Below are 14,690 nucleotides of genomic sequence, written 5' to 3' on the forward strand. Positions count from 1 at the left end.
TTGGAGGCCAAGGTGGAAGGATCACTTTAACCCAGACCACCTGGGAAACATAGTGAGACCCTGTCTCTATTAAAAAAATTTTTGGGGGTGGGCGCCAGTGGCTCACGCCTGTAATCCCAGCACTTTGGGAGGCTGAGATAGGCGAATCACAAGGTCAGAAGATCGAGACCATCCTGGCCAACATGATGAAACCTTGTCTCTACTAAAAATACAAAAATTAGCTGGGTGTGGTGGCGCATGCCAGTAATCCCAGCTACTTGGGAGGTTGAGGCAGGAGAATCACTTGCAGATCACACCACTGCACTCCAGCCTGGGGACAGAGCAAAACTCTGTCTCAAAAAATATATATTTTTAAAAATTAACTGGACAGTGGCACAAGCCTGTAGTCCTAGTCACTTGGCAGGCTGAGGTTGGAGTACTTGCTGGAGTACAGGAGTTTGAGGCTGCAGTGAGCCATGATCACACCAATGTACTCCAACCTGGGTGACAGAGCATGACCTTGTCTCAAAAATAAATAAATAAAAATAAATGTAAGAGAAGTTAACGTTTATTAGGAATTTTCTATGTACTATGTGCTCACTTAAGTAGTTTACATTTAGTCTTTCTTTAATCCCCCCCAGCAACCCTGAAGTTCATACTATTATTCTCAGTTCCTGTTTATAGATGAGGAAACCAAAGTGATAGCTCAAGTAGCTCTCACAAAGTAACCCACTATTAAATGGCAGAGTTGGGATTACAGTCAAGCTAAAACCTGACTCTAGACTTCAAATCAAACACACATATTTAGTAGATTCCAAGGTCAAAGTGCTATCAGTACTACTACCACCACTACTAATATAACCTGTTATACATATATAACTAATATAACTACAAAGTTTTATTTGTAGGCTTTTTTCCCACATTACTTTAATATTTACTAACTAACTCATTTACCTTAACATTTTTAAGTAGGTAGCGTAGTACCTCCTGGAATAAACAATGGCTGAGAAGATAAAGTAACCTACCGAAAGTTACAGATCTGATAGAGATAAAAGTACAGGCCAGACACGGTGGCTCATGTCTGTAATCCTAGCACTATGGGAGGCTGAGGCGGGCAGATCATGAGGTCAGGACTTCGAGACTGGCCTGGCCAACACGGTGAAACCCCGTCTCTACTAAAAAAATACAAAAAATTAGACAGGCATGGTGGTGTGCACCTGTAATCCCAGCTACTCAGGAGGCTGAGGCAGGAGAACTGCTTGAACCTGGGAGGCAGAGGTTGCAGTGAGCTGAGATCATGCCACTGCACTCCAGCCTGGGTGACAGAGCAAGACTCTGTCTCGAAAAAAAAAAAAAAAAAAAAAGAAAGAAAGTACAGTTTATGTTTGCTGATCTGCAGCCTACAGCCTATTACTTTTCCTATAGCTTGTTCTTAGTACTTATCATGTATATTTTACACTATAAAACTGTATTTCACTATCCTAGATCCCATTCCACTGATGATCGATTATATCATTCATATAGATACTGATCTTTCTCTTATTATATAAAGACTACAGTTGAAATTGTAATAGTTTTTTATGAGTCAAGACCAGCAGGCCAATTTTTCTTTTATTTTAAAGCAGTCAACATTTGTCAATTTTTTTTTTCTTAAATCGCAGAATGAAGATCTTATGAGTTCCAACAAACCAGCAAGCTATACCCAGTTTTGAAACATAGCCCCTGAGTATTAAATAAGAAATTCACTTACTTGTCAAAGCTAACTTGAGCTAATCCAGCAGTAAAAGCTCCATCATCAACCACCTGGGCTAATCTAGCCCATGCCTCTGCAGCTGCACATCTCAGCAAGGGGTTGGGACTTTCTAGGGCTCCTGTAACTAATGTTAGGGCAAATCTTTTCATTTCTTCTGGACCTAAACATCCCTTGGAGCCAGCCACATACTGAAATATGTAAAGAACAACCCAAACTTAGAATTGTAGTAAATTCTCATATACAGTTTGGAACGTATATTCTGGTTAACCAAATCTAAATATGTTCATACTTGGATTACTACTTAAAAACAAATCAGAACACAAAAATCCACACCAATTAATATAAATATAATTTCGTTTTTTTTCACAAAGCCCTTTAGAATTTTATACCTCCCAGCAGCAATATGGCAATCAATTATCATTAAGGTATAAATGTCCTTGAAAGAACATTAACAGATATGTCCATAAAGTAAGTGATTAATGAAGTCTATTATATTCTACTGTACACAGAGATGATAAGTCGTTAAGTGTAACAACAAGCTGGATTTGGTCCACAGGTTATAGTCCATCAGTCCTTGGCTCAGGATATCAGAATCAGTAGGTTAATCTGTGGCTCTATGTAGAGATTATAGGTTTGATTTCTAACAAGCTCTATGTGGACAAAAAGTAAAAAGAGATTTCCAAATCCTGAAAACTTTTGATCAGGAGATTAACAAAAATGAAGGAAAAAAGAGCATTTTAAAAACATTGTCCTCTGACAAACTTTACTGGCTACAAATTTTTTAGAAAATTAAACAAATATTTAAATTAAAAAAAATTACCTTCAAGAAACTAGAAACTGAAGAAACAACATGTAACTGAACCACTTGCTGACGAGCTCCTTTTGTGTGCTTTATATGGTCCAAAAGCTGTTCCAATATAAGAAGCCTACAATCAAAAATAAAAGGATTTAAAAGCAAGTAGGTAAGATTTTTTTTTTTTTTTTTTTTTTTTTTTGAGATGGAGTCTCGCTCTGTCACCCAGGCTGGAGTATAGTGGCGCCATCTCGGCTCACTACAACCTCTGCCTCCCAGGCTCAAGAGAGTCTCCCACCTCAGCCTCCCAAGTAGCTGAGATTATAGGTGTATACCACCACACTTGGCTAATTTTTGTATTTTTAGTAGAGCAGTAGTAGTTTCACCATGTTGGCCAGGCTGGTCTTGAACTCCTGAACTCAAGTGATCTGCATGCCTTGGCCTCCCAAAGTGCCGGGATTACAGGAGTGAGCCACTGCACCTGGCCTCTCAATACCATTTAAACCTCACACTTTAGGTTCTTTAAACTACTGCTGTAATTTCAAGTGTGAAACTGCACATTCCAGTAATTGGAAAACTAAAATTTGAGTTAATACCAACAAATGTATTCAATATTGATATAACTCCACAAAAATTTATATGTAACACATAGCCTTTTACAAATTTGAGGCAGGAAGATTGCTTAAGGCTAGGAGTTCAAGACTAGCCTAGCAACACAGTGAGACCTGTCTTACAAAAGATTAAAAAGTTAGCCAGGCATATTGGCACATGACTGTAGTCCTAGCTACCCAGGAGGTTGAAGCAGGAGGGTCGCTTGAGCCCAGGAGTTAAGGTTACAGTGAGTTATGATCATGCCACTGCATTCCAGCCTGGGTGACAAAACCTTGTCTCAGAGAAAGAAAGAAAAAAAAAAAAAAAGATTTAAAAAGTGCTAAAAAAAAAAAAAAAAAAAAAGGCAATATTAAGGGACGGGCGTGGTGGCTCATGCCTGTTAATCCTAGCACTTTGGGAGGCCGAGGTGGATGGTCAGGAGTTCAAGACCAGCCTGGCCGTGATGGTGAAACCTCATCTCAAAAAAAAAAAAAAAAAAGGTAAAATTCGATGAAAAAAGAAAGGGTTAAAACTGTTTTACACATAGTATTATCCCAAGTATATTTTCAAAGCACAGTTGAAGATTCAAAGAGCTATGCTGCTTCTGGTTAGCTATAAATGCAATCATAGCTCACTACAGCTTTGACCTCCTGGGCTTAGGTGATCCTTCAGCCTCAGCCACCAGAGTACATGGGACTACAGAAACACACTACCACACTCTCCTATTTTTTTAGAGATGAGGTCTCACTATGTTGCCCAGGCTGTCTTGAACTCTTAAGCTCAAGTGATCCTCCAACCTCAGCCTCTGAAATTGCTATGATTATAGGGGTGAACCACTGTGCCTGGTCATTTTTCTTCTTTTATAACGTTTGGAAATCCAAATTTCATTACACACACGTACTAAAATTTATTCAACCATTCTGCTACTGGTGAGAAAAATGTTCCAATTTCCACAATTCTAATTAAGATAAATATACATAATATTTCATGTCCTTATAGCACAGAGGTTTTAATTCCTTATGTCAAGATTAAATATATGTAACTATAAAATAAACCACCCCAACTTAACATCAATTTATCTTTTAAAACACTGTTTCTATGCCCCATACTTTCCTTTTCCCTCTTTTCTCCCTTTAAATGAGAAATCTGAAATAATATTGAAGATAACTTTTTCGGTTGTAAATTATCTTTATGGCAGGAAGAGTAAAGCTTTTAATTTTATCTTCATCTCCCTAACATATTGTGCTTGGCATGTAGTAGGCAGTCAGATGTGCTTGTTGAACAATCATAAACGACAATGGCATCAGGTAATTAAACACAGGACATGACTGACTGAACATGAAAATATGGATATACTTTTATCTGATCTTAATGTACTTTCAATAATATCCCCACGTCCTTTAAAACTAGATCTCCATCATTCTGCTGAGGCTACAAGGAAAGCTGTCCTGTAAAAGGCAATTTTGTCACCAAATCAGAATAGACATGAGGATCATGCCTTTAAAAAATCCAACTGTACAAGAAGTTAAAGAGTAAAAAGGAAGCTATGAGGTTATGTGTACATCACATGGGTTGGGGAAAGCAGTACATATAAAATTAATTTATAAAATGTAATAAAGGCTAGGTGTGGTGGCAAACACCTGTAATCCCAGCACTTTGGGAGGCAGAGGTGGGCAGATACCTGACGTCAGGAGTTTGAGACCAGCCTGGCCAACGTGGTAAAACGCCATTTCTATTAAAAATACAAAAACTAGCCAGGCATGGTGGTACATGCCTGTAGTCCCAGCTACTTCAGAGGCTGGGGCAGAATTGCTTGAGCCCAGGAGTGGAGGTTGGAGTAAGCTGAGATGATACTGCTGCACTCCAGCCTGGGTGACAGAGTGAGACTCCATCTCCAAAAATAAAAGTAAAATGTAATAAAAATTGGTGGAGCACTAAGAATACTTAGAAAAGTACCTATTTCCTTATTTCAAGGTTAATTGTGTTCATCATAATAAATATGGGAAACTCAGAAAAGCACATGAAAGAAAAATAAAATTTACCCCAAATCCCATCACCTGTTAAGAGCCACCACTAACATTTTGACATCTTTATTCTTGTCTTTTCTCCCTCAGACATATGAATTTTTAGAAAACAGAGATTGTATTATATATACTTTGTTAATAACTTCCCCCCCAACAACATTATCAGAGATTTTCCCATATTAACTATCATAGTGAATTAATTTTATAAGTAGGTATTAGTATTATATATTCTGGCAATATAATTTACTTAACCAACTTCCTAGTTTGGAACATTTAGGCTATTTCTAATTTTTCTTTCTTTCTTTCTTTTTTTTTTTTTGAGACGGAGTTTCACTCTTGTTACCCAGGCTGGAGTGCAACGGCGTGATCTCGGCTAACAGCAACCTCCACCTCCTGGGTTCAGGCAATTCTGCCTCAGCCTCCTGAGTAGATGGGATTACGGGCACGCGCCACCATGCCCAGCTAATTTTTTGTATTTTTAGTAGAGATGGGGTTTCACCATGTTGACCAGGATGATCTCGATCTCTTGACCTCGTGATCCACCTGCCTTGGCCTCCCAAAGTGCTGCGATTACAGGCGTGAGCCACTGCACCCGGTCCCTTCTAATTTTTCTTATTACAAATAACATGATAAATATATCGCATATAAAAATTTTTCCTGTGGTTCACGCCTGTAATCCTAGCACTTTGGGCAGCAGGGGCAAGAGGACTGCTTGAGCCCATGAGTTCAAGGCCAGCCTAGGCAACACAGTGAGACTCTATCTCCATTAAAAAGAAAAAAAATTAGCCAGGTGTAGTGGTGCCTCCCTGTAGACCCAGCTACTTGGGAAGCTGGGACAGGAAGATTGCTTGAGCCAGGGAGACTGAAGCTGCAGTGAGCTGAGATTACACCACTGCACTCCAGCCTGGGTCACATACTGAGATCCTGCCTCAAACAAATTTAAAAAAAAAAAAAGTTTTCTGCCCATTGTTTAAGTCCATATTTAAGGCATTTTTTTTCCAAGAACATATTTATTTATGCCCAAAGCACCCTATGGGAAGATTATGGAGGATAAATGGGACAACAAAGGGGAATTAAGAACAACTGTATGATCAATCTTACAAGTTTAAAAACCTATAATGTCATTATTAGATCATATCCTACATCTGTTATCATGGAATTGTATCACACTGAAAGTTCTAAAAATACATAAGGTTAAGCATTAAGAATTTTGTTATACTGTACATAAGCTGACCTATTCTATTACTTCTTGACCACATTCATGGACCAAAGACCACAAAACAGGGCTGTCAGAGCCCAAAATATTTTTCTTCATCCTCTTCCCGCTAGTCCTGAAAGAGACTGAATACACTAGTAACTAACCAAGGATTCAAGATACATGACACCAATTCCTTCACAGATCTCAAAAAAAGATTCTGATCTTCAGGAAGATGGAAATAACTTATTCTTAGTAATACTCAATTAGTACTGTTAGTAGCATCAATTATAATATGTAATTATCATTTTGGAATCAAATGATAGATACTAAAAGTTTTGAGTCTAGATGGAATAAAAATACAGTTAACTGAGCTAAGGGAGAAGATGTAACATTTGAAAATGCTGATTTATTTTACATTATACATTTTACATTTATATACCCTTTAGACAAAGCATATACACAGTATATACTCTTTAGACAGAGGGTATATAATGGCAAAATTTTAATACTGAGAATTACAACTGTCTAAGCTTTTCCTCTCTGTCCATCCATTTACAAGTGAAAGACATCGTTTGTTGAAGCAGTCCATTTAACAGAATCACCTAAGGTGTTTAAAAAATTTCAGCACCCACCACCACAGTATGTATACCATACTAACCAGGATCTTCAGTATTTTTTAAAAATTTGCCTAGGTAATTCCAATGTGCAAGTCGAGGGTGGAACAATCCTCAGGTGAATTAAGAAATTCTTTGCAATTAGGTGAAAATCTATTTAAAGGCAACCACAAACGAAGGCTGGAAGCAATGGTTCACACCTGTAATCCCAAAACTTTGGGAGGTTGAGGCAGGTGGATCACCTAAGGTCAGGAGTTCAAGACCAGCCTGGCCAATGTGGCGAAACCCCATCTCTACTAAAAATACAAACATTAGCCAGGCATGGTGGCACATAACCTGTAGTTCCAGTTACTTGGTAGGCTGAGGCAGGAGAATCACCTGAACCCGGGAGGCGGAGGCTGCAGTGAGCTGAGATGGTACCACTGCACTCCAACCTGGGTGACAGAGTGAAACTCTGTCTCAAACAAAACAAAAAATAAAGTAACCACAATCAGGTTGGGCGCAGTGACTCATGTCTGTAATCTTAGCACTTTGGGAGGCAGAGGTAGGCGGATCAGCTGAGGTCAGTGGTTCAAGACCAACCTGGTCAAAATGATGAAAAACTATCTCCACAAAAAAATACAAAAATCAGCCAGGCATAGTGATGCATGCCTATAATCCCAGCTACTTGGGAGGCTAAGGCAGGAGAATCTCCTGAAACCCAGGAGGCGGAGGTTGCAGTGAGCCAAGATTGTACCACTGCACTCCAGCCTGAGCTATCTCAAAGAAAAAAAAAGGAACCACAAACAGTACATGATTGAGATCAATATTATTCTTTTGTGTATAAAATACCTTGACTTTCTAACCTTTAAACATTTTTGCATTAGAATCCTACAGTCAGAGTAGAATCAACTAATTTAAAAGACACTTACACAATAAATTGTGCATTAATTTATATCACATACATATTATGTTCAACCTTAGGGTAATTACGTTACACAACTGTTTAAACATAAGGCTAACCACAGTAACAACAAAACGGCTTGAAATATTCAGTTGCTGTTTAAATATAGATACTTTAATTAAGACCTTTCTTCTCTAGAACTCAAATATAAGGCCAAAAAAGAAAGAACCTGATAATTTACATAAATATCGTATCTGTGATAACATGAAATTAGAAACTTCCCTATTCATGTAGTTTCTCTCTTCTGGTTCTGTAACGACATCTACTGGAGACTGCTGCTAACTGCTTATGACCCATTTTGTGTATGTGGGATCTTGCCAGACCACTTTTATATATACATATATATGTATGTTTTTAGACAGGGTCTTACTCTATTGCTCAGGCTAGAGTGCAGTGGAGAGATCTTGACTCATTGCAACCTCTACCTCACAGTCCAAGCTATCCTCCCACCTCCAAATCCTGAGTAGCTGGCACTACAGTTGCACACCACCATGCACGGATAATTTTTGTATTTTCTGAGAGAAGGGGTTTTGCCACGTTGCCTAGGCTGCTCTTGAACTGCTGGGCTGAAGCAATTTGCCTGCCTTGGACTCCCAAAGTGCTTGGTTACAGGAGTAAGCAACTGCACCAGGCCACCTATCATTTTTATTCAGTTAGAATTCAAACGGAGTGATAGGGTTTCCTTTTATCTGTTCTCAATGTTTTTATTAAAACAAACAAAACTTCCCCTTCCTTGAATATTCATTATTACTATTATAATTTAAGTAGGGATACAAAAAGTATGAGCCCATTAAAAATTTCATTAATCTTAATAAGAAAGCATCTTCCCGAAACTACAATTAGGCAATAAATCCAAAAAGAAAACTTCTCTAGAATAATAAAATCACATTTTTAAGAGCAAACACTGTAAAAAGCATATTTTCTTTTTTGCTTTTCCACCATCAAAGATAGTGGAGCCATTTAAGAGCATGCTTAATTTAAATCCTTTGCTTAAAAGGCCAGCCCTGTTTCATCCATAGTAGTTATTGTTATATTAATTCAAATTAATTATTTTAAAGTATATGCTTTATAAAAAGGTAGTTGGAGGATAATTCAAATTTCATCCTCTCCATGTATCTTTCTTTGAATATTCCAAACCACTGTAATTTTCCTCTTATCTTTTATTCATTAATAATTCAATCATATATTCTCTTATCACCATAACCTTATAGTTACAGTATATACCGGAAATGCTACCTCTGGGAGAAACATTATCTTTTGAAATTGAGGCTGGTAAAAATCAATATAAATTTCATTCACTTTTCTATGCAATAAAAGCAAATTATCACAAGACCTGTTTCAGAGAGGCACTGCTGATGAAACTAAAATATTTTTCTAAGTCTTCACCAAAGTGATCAAGGTAAATTCTCTAACTGGTAGCCTCTGGAAGATATAACTGGATAAGAAGATGTAATAAAAGCTATAATTTAGTCAAATGCATTGCTGCTGGTCGAGAGAGAGGAAGAAATGAATGAATGAATCAGTGTGGACAATAGTGATTTGTAAACTATTAACCAGAATAGCCTATGAGAGAGATTCACTTCCCATTTAGTTTCTTACACAGTAACAGAATTTCCTGGATGGTGGATTTTTATGCCTGACAACTGTATATATTCAGTTACTAATTAAGAAACTATTCATTCTTAACAAGAAATTATCAGCCTTTGGTTTTTCAAAACAAAAGTTCATTTTTGGGGGAGGACGTCTCGTATTTATTAATTTTTCACACACAATAGCATAAGATGAAAATCCCTACATAATATGCATTAATACTGTTAGTCGTACCCTTTCCCCACTAGTTTTACTGAGGTATAATTGACAAATAAACACTGCATATATACATAAAGTGTACCACATGATATTTTTAATGATGCTTTGCTCACATATAAATTGTGAAATAGATGACCACGATCAAGTGAATTATAAATATCCATTACCTTTGTGTGTGTGTGTGTGTGTGTGTATGTGTTCTAAAGTAGGGGGTCCCCAACCCCTGGGCCATGGACTGGTAATGGTGCATGGACTGTTAGAAACGGGACTGCACAGCAGGAGGTGAGCACCCGGCAAGCAAGCATTATTATCTGAGCCCCACTCCCGTCAGATCAGCAGCGGCGTTAGATTCTCATAGGAGCATGAACCCTATTGTGAACTGCACATGTGAGGGATCTAGGTTTTGCACCCCTCACAATGCCTAATGATCTGAGGTGGAACAGTTTTATCCTGAAACCTCCTCATACCCCTACCCGATGGACATACTGTCTTCCACAAAACTGATCCCTGGTTGGGATCACTGGTTGGGAACCACTGGTCTAAAGTTCATTTTAAGTGAACTGATAAAAACCATTTAAAATCCACCCAACTGAAAACAAGTATCTGGACCTATAATGGTTCCAAAAAATTTTCCAAAGTAAGAAAGCCTATGAGACCTAGTCTTGGAAAAAACCTAGTATATGTCTTTGTAATAACTGCTCATAAATCAATATTCTTATGTCACTATTATTTTTCATTCATATTTTCTGATAGATGATAAACTAAATGTGGGCAAGGTATTATACCACAATAGTTCCAGTGATTTTAGACATGTAATCATTTCTTATTAAATATCAGCCAAGTGAATAATTAAACAAGAACTTTCATTCAGCTTCACCTGTCATTTATAAGAGATCATTTAAACCCCGTCTCTACTAAAAATACAAAAATTAGCTGGGCATGGTGGTGCATGCCTGTAGTCCCAGCTACTAGGGAGGCTGAGGCAGGAGAATTGCTTGAACCCAGGAGGTGGAGGTTGCGGTGAGCCAAGATTGCGCCGTTGCACTCCAGCTGGGTAACAAGAGCGAAACTCCATTTCACAAAAAAAAAAAAAAAAAAAAAATCATTTAAACTAATGAGATCTTCTGGCAACATTCTTCTTACCCACCAGTTCTCTATTAGGCATTCACTCAAACATTGAAGATGTTTACCTTTGAGTTACTCCCACATGAGCACATACAACCCCAAAGAGTTTGGCTGCAGAACCAATAACTGATAGTGCTGGAGGTAGGGGCTTAGGCACTGAATCTCCCTCTATGTCTTTCTCATAAACAGAATAAGGGTCATATTCAAGACTTCCGCAAGCAATACCATTGCCAAGCAGGAGCTAAAAGGGAAAAAAAAACTATGTAAGGTTTTAAAATCACTGGTCACAGATTGAATCTACTCAAGAGTTAAAAATGGCCATACTTGCTCTTCAATAAATCTATGGTCAGTTTCTTGTAGCAAAGGACTTAATATCAAAAGATCATCCTGATGACAGAGGGGTGGAAGTAAAAATGTAGATGCTGCCACCTGGGTATCAGGGGCAGTCAAGTCAGCAGCCAGCTCTTTGAGGATAGCAGAGATGTTTCCTGTTGAGTCACAGAAAAAGAGCAATTAGTGCTATTGGTTATCTGGTGAGAGTATGGGGCTTAAAACTCAGGTTTAGCTTTAATGCACCCACTTGCCAACTTTAACATATCACAGCCAAAGATTGTATTTTTCATCCTTGAAAACTGCCCTAGAAATGACTGGCTCATTTCTAGGACTGGCTCCTTGTGACTAGAATGCTAGTTGCAAGGTTAAGAGTGGATACTAAGCCGGGCGTGGTGGCTCACGCCTGTAATCCTAGCACTTTGGGAGGCTGACGTGGGTGGATCCCCTGAGGTCAGGAGTTCAAAACCAGCTAGGCCATCATGGTGAAACCCCATCTTGGGGTAGGGGGAGAAAAAAAGAATGGATACTAAAAGAACATCTCAAAGTATGTGTATTTGTATACATACCTTATGGTATAACATGACATGAAATATAAAAATAGATGTAAAAGAAGATTTACAAAAGCAGATTTTTTTTTTAAACAAGCAGTCTGAAAAAATTTATAATTAGACTGAGGCCAGGGCTGCGGTGGCTCAGACCTGTAATCCCAGCATGTAGGGAGGTGGAGGTGGGCAGATCACTTGAATTCAAGACCAGCCTAGCCAACATGGTGAAACCCATTGCTACTAAAAACATAAAAATTAGCCGGGCATGGTGGCAGGTGCCTGTAATCACAGCTACTCAGGAGGTCGAGGCAGGAGAATTGCTTGAACCTAGGAGGTGGAGGTGATTGCCAAGATTGAGGCACTGCACTCCAACCTGGGCAACAGAATGAGACACTGTCTCAAAAAAAAAAAAAAAAAAAAGAAAGAAAGAAAGAATTAGTCTGAAAAAACTTAGACATGTTATTATGAAAAATTTCAAACATAAATAGAAAATATAATAGTACTAAGATGCCTGTCCCCACCTCTTCCAGCATATGCTCATTATTCATCTTTTTTTCTTTGAGACAGAGTTTCGCTTGTTACACAGGCTGGAGTGCAATGGCGCGATCTCGGCTCACTGCAACCTCCGCCTCCTGGGTTCAGGCAATTCTCCTGCCTCAGCCTCCCGAGCAGCTGGGACCACAGACAGGTGCCACCATGCCCAGCTAATTTTTTTTTTTTTTGTATTTTTAGTAGAGACGGGGTTTCACCACGTTGACCAGGATGGTCTCGATCTCCTGACCCCGTGATCCACCCGCCTTGGCCTCCCAAAGTGCTGGGATTACAAGCTTGAGTCACCGCGCCCGGCCGCTCATTATTCATCTTTGTCAGCTGGAACAATATCCTTTGATCTACATCCCCATTCCTGATCCCACATTCCTCCACATTTTTAAGAAAACCCTAGGCAGCACATCATCTCATCCATAAATATTTCACTGTACATCACTGTAGTGAAATATGTTTTATTTTGAACATAATCCTACCATCATAATCTCATGTTGTAAAAAAACCAGTGAAATCAGATTCCCATTCAGCATTCAAATTTCCAACTATCTCATAAATGCCTGTTTTTGCTTGCTTCCATGTTTGAATCTAGATCTAAATAAGGTATACACATTGCAGCTAGTTTATCTTGTCTCTTTCAATTTAATATTTTCCCTATACCTTCTCCCCACGGGTAATTTATTTGAAGAAACAAGGTTATTTGTTTTGTACAATTTTCTACAGTCTGAATTTTTATGATTATATGCCCCTGGTATAATTTGTTCTATTTGTACTTTTAAAAAAATATAAAGTGGTAGTTGGATCTAGAAGGGGCTCATTTTTCTTTTTGGTGGGAGGGCAGGGTGGGTGCAGGTTAGTTCGTAAATGGGTATTGTGTTCTCCCATAAGACTAGAGACAACATATGGTTATCTCTAACAAATAAACTGAAAAGCTAATTCATTTATCACACTGACTGCAATGATCACCTCAAAGATGTTTTATCCTATTCTGTTGGATTATGAAAACATTTTATCCAGAGAGCTTAAATGGCTTTTGCCAGTTTGTAACTTAAGTACTGCAGGAATGAGTAAAAATCCTGCAGTACTCATTTAATAGTATAAGCATTTGTTTATACCATTCCAAGTGCTTCTTTGGGCAATTGCATCAGGATGAAATGAGGACTGGGGTGATAATCCATCAATCAGAAGTGGCAGGATGAGTTAGGAAGGGTTTACTTGCCATCACCTTCTGTAACATCAGCAGCAGTAACAGTAGTAACAACAAATATTTATTTATTTATTTTTATTTTTTGAGACAGTGTTTTGCTCTTGATGGCCAGGCTAGAGTGCAAGGGTATGATACCGGCTCACCGCAACCTCTGCCTGCCGGGTTCAAGTGATTCTCCTGCCTCAGCCTCCAGAGTAGCTGGGATTACAGGCATGTGCCACCATACCCAGCTAATTTTCTATTTTTAGTAGAGACAGGGTTTCTCCACGTTGGTCAGGCTGGTCTCCAATTCCTAACCTCAACTGATCTGCCCGCCTCGAATCCCAAAGTGCTGAGCCACCATGCCCAGCCAACAACAAATATTTATTGAAGTTTATATATATATATTTTTAAGAGATGGGGCCTTACAATATTGCCCAAGCTAATCTCTAACTCCAAGCCTCAAGCGATCCTCCTGTCTCAGCCTCCTCAATAGCTGAGATTACACACAGCACTTGGCTTACTGAATACTTAATATGTGTCCAGAAATTTCCTAAAAGCTTTACGTATAACGCTCACAGTAAGAGGTCAGGTTAGTATGTTGTTTTACAGGTAAGGAAAAAGGAACAGAGAATTTATTACTTGCCAGAGATCATACAGTGATTACAAAGCTGCCAGACTGAAACCCAATTAATCAGGCTCCAGAATTTGAGCTTTGTTATTGTTGTTGTTGTTGCTGTTTTGGAGACAGAGTCTCGCTCAGTCACCAAGTGCCAGGCTGGAGAGCAGTGGTGCGATCTCGGCTCACTGCAACATCTGCCTCCCGGGTTCAAGCAATTATCCTGCCTCAGCCTCCTGAGTAGCTGGGACTACAGGTGTGTGCCACCACACCCAGCTAATTTTTGTAATTTTAGTAGAGACCAGGTTTCACCATGTTGGCCAGGATGGTCTCGACCTCATGATCTGCCCGCCTCGGCCTCCCAAAGTGCTGGGATTACAGGCGTGAGCTACTGCACCCGGCCATCAGAATTTGAGCTTTTAATCACCATGCTGAATCATTAATTCATCTAAATTGTGTTTAATACGCTACAGAGAAAAATTTTTTATTATATTTATTTTTTTCAGCCATAATGAAAATTTTTATTATATTTAATCTTTCAAGAAGGTATACATTATGGGATACCAATACATACATATAAGTATAATATGAACATAGGAACTATTATGTTTCATAAAAGATAAAAACAAAAGCAC

The 14,690-nt window shown here is 38.7% G+C and overlaps 1 protein-coding gene across 12 annotated transcripts in view; it reads right to left on the reverse strand.

Annotated features, from left to right (window-relative positions):
* Positions 1-14,690, reverse strand: part of HEATR5A (HEAT repeat containing 5A) — a 132,300-nt gene that overhangs the window by 57,462 nt on the left and 60,148 nt on the right. For all 12 annotated transcript variants that reach the window (XM_074393311.1, XM_074393310.1, XM_074393305.1 and 9 more), the window contains 4 exons: positions 11,154-11,317; positions 10,895-11,070; positions 2,553-2,658; positions 1,730-1,920 (listed from right to left, as the gene is read on the reverse strand). In XM_074393311.1, the coding sequence (XP_074249412.1) occupies positions 1,730-1,920; positions 2,553-2,658; positions 10,895-11,070; positions 11,154-11,317 (637 nt within the window). The remainder of the gene's footprint in view (positions 1-1,729; positions 1,921-2,552; positions 2,659-10,894; positions 11,071-11,153; positions 11,318-14,690) is intronic.

This window comes from Saimiri boliviensis, chromosome 2, assembly GCF_048565385.1.
Source record: "Saimiri boliviensis isolate mSaiBol1 chromosome 2, mSaiBol1.pri, whole genome shotgun sequence".
NCBI lineage: Eukaryota > Metazoa > Chordata > Mammalia > Primates > Cebidae > Saimiri > Saimiri boliviensis.